Source organism: the organism of the source record quoted next, unplaced genomic scaffold (genome assembly GCF_019419815.1).
Source record: "Pyrus x bretschneideri cultivar Hongxiangsu unplaced genomic scaffold, Pyrus_bretschneideri_v1 Contig33, whole genome shotgun sequence".
Classification (NCBI taxonomy): domain Eukaryota; kingdom Viridiplantae; phylum Streptophyta; class Magnoliopsida; order Rosales; family Rosaceae; genus Pyrus; species Pyrus x bretschneideri.
Window position 1 is genome coordinate 1,017,874 of NW_025999646.1, and position 5,390 is coordinate 1,023,263.

The following is a 5,390-nucleotide window of genomic DNA, read 5'->3' on the forward strand; positions in this document are numbered from 1 at the left end:
TATGCTAGAAGAAACCCCTCATAAACCAATTAAAGCAACTGAATCCATATAATAAAATTGGTCTCTATTGAATTTATATTAAGAATAGAGAAAATAATATTTAACAAAAAACTGATTGAATCACATTATTGATAACCCATTGTGAGGTTAAGCCCACCCCACTTAGTGTAGATAATATTGTTTGTACAAAAAAAAAAAAACAATCATTTGACAACTAATTTAATCACATTATTATTCACATGCGAAATACTATTTTTATAACCGGCATTACACACCTCTTAAGATATTTTGAACATGTTTAAAAATAGAGAAAATAATATTTAATGAAAAACTGATTGAATCACATTATTACTAGCCTATTGTGCTGTACTAATTATTAAAAAGAAAATTGTACAGAAGAAATTAATTATTAAAAAAAACACTATTAAAATAACGAAAATACCCTTAACACATTTGATGCATTATTTTGAATTGCTTTTAAAGTTTTTTTGTTTGAGGAGTATATTTGGTGAAGTATGTGACACCAAAAAAATACTATTCATTGGGCCATTGATCAAGATAAAATTAGCAATAATTGACTGGTGAGCCCCACTTAAGAATATTCTATTCTATGCAAAAGTTGGAAACGGACGGCCAAAATATGCTAATTATACCAACATCATGACAGATCCAGATTAAAAACTGTGTTTATTCATTCACTAAGCTAAAATTAAGGCAAGGAAATATAAAAAACTTTTTATTACTAAAAAAGAAAAACTAAAATCATAAAAATGTTAAATAAATTCGGTATCTTAGGGCGCACGATACTTGTTTGAACGTAGACATTTTTTAAAGTGTCAGAATACGATCTGATATATTAAGTGTTATAATATTAATGATTGAATATTTAAAAAAATATTTCAATCAATTATATTATAACACTTGATTTGTAGACCGTTTTCTTAGCACAATGAAAAATTTCTTACTTGACACAGAACTCTTGTATTTACGGGGAGAGAGGTTGTGTGTAAAAAAAAACAATAAAAATTAGAGGGTTTTATATGGAAGGAAGGACACGTGTCAACAGATCTGAGCTTGTGGTCCCACGCCGCGGTGCCGAAACACGAGGGAATACTCCGGCAGCTCGCCGAGATCGGCGAATAGAGACTCGTCCTCTTCTCCCATCGGGAACACCATTGCCGCCATGTCCCCGGAGTCGGACCCGACGGAGCCGCCGCTCTCGGCGAAGATTGGGCTCTCGAGCACCGTCGATGACGTCGTCTCCATGTCGGCGAACCAGACGTAATCGTCGTTTACGAGAAGCGACTCGTGGTTTAGATCCGCGAACCTCGGGTCTTGCTCTTGGTCTTGGTGGTCGGGTTGCTGGGCCTCCGGGGTGAGGCCGGGTTTGGTTCCAGCGGCGGGAATTGAAATGCTGCGGTTGTTGTGGTGGTTGCGAGAGGCGGGCCAAGGGTGGTTGTGTTCGGCGGAGTAGGTGATGACCAGCATGGTGGGGTCCACGCGGCTTCTTTCCACTTGTTTCCTCGCCGGGCATCCCTTTGAGCTACTGCACCTGTAATACCCTCTGCCCAATTTGGTAAATCAACCAAATCCCACACAAAAAAGACACATAATTAGTCACGGATCACCAGCTATGTAAAAAGCTGCCAAATTCGGCGATATTCTAAACTGCTCTGATATATGTTACAATTTATTCTAATTTTGTATAAGGAGCCGGACACATGCGGTTAGGAAATGATTATTGGTAAAGAAAGTGAAATTCACACTTAGATTTAAGAGGGCGAACACAGTCTCTCGGCCAAACTTACTTAACTTAAATATATAATTACGAAGTTGATTGATTATTAGTAGAATTACCTGGGATAAGGGGAGCCTTTGATGGGTTTCTGGCCGTACTTTCTCCAAGCCCAAGAATCTGACGGCGGCGGAGTGTTGCTGTTCTCGTTTTTTATGGGTACCGACACTACTCGTTTCTGTATAGCTCGCCGAGCACTGTAACAATTGAATTCATGTAAATTAACGTGAACTTAAAAATCCCATTACTACCATTGGTTTGGTGCATGGAATTGAATTGAAATCTGGTTTATCTTGTGAATTGAGAACAAGAGTAAATTACAAACCTTTTTTTGGGGGAAGAGGTGGAAGTGGTGATCTTGGAGTAGTCGCTGAAATTGGTGGACGGCGGAGGAGAGTCTGAGCTGTTTTCCGGCGTGGAGGAGGTGGTGTTGTCATTCTCCTCCTGATCGCTCATAATCTGTTTGCTGTTGCTGCTGAAGAATGTGGGGTCCATTTTTGGAACTTTTGGAGCTCTGAATTTGATGATGATGCTTGCAGAGAAACACAAAGCGGCTGCTCAGAGCAGAGACGGAGGAGAGAGAGGTTAGAGAGAGAGAGGGAGATGGAAGTTTGTGGTTTGATGAGGGGGGTTTAGAAGAAGAAACAAATGGAGGGAGGTGTAAGAGTAAAGGTAGGGTCTTTAAAAATTGGTCGTCACATTGACAAATATGCGTTTGGATTATAATTAAATGTTGAGTGCATTTTTACTCACCATCATTTATTGTGGTGTATGTTCATCATTTTATTTATCATCGTTAGATGAGTTTGAATTTTGAGATTTGTTCATATCCACTACACGAATCTCGAAATTTAAATTCATCTAATAATGATAAATAGAGTAGTGAGTATACATCACACTAAATAATGATGAGCAAAAATACTCTCTTAAATATTTATGTTGAATTCAGGACGTGCAACCAAATGTTTTTTTTTTTTAATTTAAACACCCCAATAATTGGATTTATGAATTATTATCCATCTCCATTTTCTCCTTTCTTTTTCTTACCCAAACTAATCACATTGCAACACGAAAGTGACCTTTCTCTTTTTTTCCAATTTCCAACCAAATCTTTTGGGACGGTTGAATGAGTTTTACCAATTTAAAGGAATTTCTGTTTGTTTCCTTTTTAAATGTTGCATACGTCTTTTGATCTAATTTTTTTTACAATCCATAAGATATTACGTAGATACGTTTAACGGTTAGTCAGAAAAAGCACAACATACTATGGTATTACAATTGGACTAGCCGCAACTAGGTATTCACAGGACGGCTTTTAATGATCTGGAGTAATCATGCTAAAGTTTGGAGCTCAGTTAATGCCTGGTATTTAGGCACATTGTTATATATGTTTGTCTATTATTTTGTGAGTTTGCCAACACCTACTCCTTTTTGATTGGGTGCATTTCTACTCACCATCTTCATGTGGTGGTAATATTCACCACCATATTTATCATCGTTGGATGAGTTTAAATTTTGAGATTTGTGTATATTTACCACACAGATCTCAAAATTTAAACTCAGGGGACCAAAAAACGCTTTTCGTTTTCTCCCCTTCTTTAGGCCACACTAACTTCCTTAACAAGCCCTCAAACCTCCTTTGTGCTGCCTAATTAAAATGAGGAATTAGTAAAATATGCCAAAAAGAAAATAGAGGAGCAGTGAACATCGGCACGTGCGTGGAGGCTAGGGCAAGTAAGTTCACATAAGGGCCTGAGCTCATATGTTGTACTCTATCATTGGCATGGGTGACATTGATTCATTTGATTACATTTTACCTTTCAAAATCCATGTATGGCACCAAAGACCTCGAGAATACCTGCCGCAAGAATTCATAGGTTTGTTCACTTACCAGCACTAGTTTGTATCTTACCTTAGAAGTCAAGGGCCTGAGCTCATATGTTGTACTCTATCATTGGCATGGGTGACCTTGATTCATTTGATTACATTTTACCTTTCAAAATCCATGTATGGTACCAAAGACCTCGAGAATACTTGCCGCAAGAATTCATAGGTTCGTTCACTTACCAGCACTAGTTTGTACCTTACCTTAGAAGTCAAGTAGCCGCACTAAAATAGTGTGGTGAACAAAAATATTCCCTTTGTGATTATGATAAATAAACAAAGATATTAAGTATGTTCTTCCCGTTAAATTCAATGGAAACCAGGTTTTGTTTAGTTCACACTTCCTTTCCCTTTCCTCCCCAACCGATGATACGAATAGAATAGAGGCAAGTAACATTCAAAATATGATTATCTAAATGACATGATAATGTTATTTTATCGACTCATATTATATTAACCATGATGATCTCACCAAATTTGTTTGTCCTTTTTGTGTATCGAGGGTTCTTAGCTCTTAGCCCTATCTAATTCAAATCAATTTCCATTAATTAATATAAGAAAAGTCAAATTACACGTATTGTAGCTAGGTTAACAAATACCTCAATGACGTATATTAAACTTCTTTTCTTTATAGTGTCAGGCCAGTCTGTCAGGTAATGTGCTTGTTCCCTTACATCTGAGTTTGATTTTCAGTCTTACAAATTGTAGTAATTTTAAACATTAAAGAGAAAAACAAAACAAACATTAAACATGACAGAATGTTACGAACATACTAAAACTATTCATAACGAATTATAGCAATTTTTTGTTGGTGGTTTCATTGCCATAGATAATCCCAAAAGGTTGAAGATAATCATATTTTTTTAATAAATTGCAGAAAAGTTAAAAATGAGTACATTTTTAGGGGCCATGACTGAAGACAAGGCCAACTTCATGAGGAATGCTAAGGAATTCTTTTAAAACTAGGATTTTTTAGGGATTTCCTGTTATTTCATAATTTTATGTTAATTTTTGTTTCAATACTATAAAATATTGTACTAAAAATATGAGGTGACAAATAATCAATGAAGAGTCGTACTTTTGAAAAAATCTCAAATAACATTTGATAATTTGAGGCATTTGGCGTGGTCCCAAAATTAAAATTTTTGGCGTGAGTCTAAAGTTGAGCCTCAGAATTTGACCAAGTCAGTTGCAGTGCCCAATTGGCCTATATGTTACATCAAATTTATCAAAAATCCCTAAATATATACAAGTCTTCTATGGGTGAAGCAATGTATATGCGTATGGATACGACTTATATTATTCATTTGTACATTGTACGACTCTAAGATCTACTAACCCTAGGGGTTTTTTTTTTTTAAAAAATAAAAAATAAAAAAGCAGATGATAACTTTGCCACGACAGTTCCCAATTCTAAAGTCGGAAACTAACCCTAATTTTTATTGTAATTATTTTTATATTTTCATTTAATTTTATAATACAACATATTAATTGTAATAATTTAATTAATTTCGTATTCCTTCACCCGCTGCATCCATCATGGCCACTTTCTCAAACATATGTCACAGCTCACACCCATGTATATTTTTCAAGGGATGGGAAGGTTCCTATTGGCTTTCCTCAGTCATATTTTAAATTAGAAATGAATCTTCGATTTGAAATATTTTCCTAGAGCCAAACATATGCGTTTTACGCACGACATGAATGTTGA

The 5,390-nt window shown here is 35.8% G+C and overlaps 1 protein-coding gene across 1 annotated transcript; it reads right to left on the reverse strand.

Moving 5' to 3' along the window:
• Positions 1 to 723: 723 nt before the first annotated feature.
• Positions 724 to 2,461, reverse strand: LOC103944060 (probable WRKY transcription factor 65). The gene is made up of 3 exons (XM_009354454.2): positions 2,121 to 2,461; positions 1,858 to 1,992; positions 724 to 1,564 (listed from the first exon to the last, which is right to left on the reverse strand). The coding sequence occupies exons 1-3, from the start codon at positions 2,288 to 2,290 to the stop codon at positions 1,060 to 1,062; spliced, it is 810 nt and encodes a 269-aa protein (XP_009352729.2). The 5' UTR covers positions 2,291 to 2,461; the 3' UTR covers positions 724 to 1,059.
• Between the last annotated feature and the right edge of the window lie 2,929 nt (positions 2,462 to 5,390).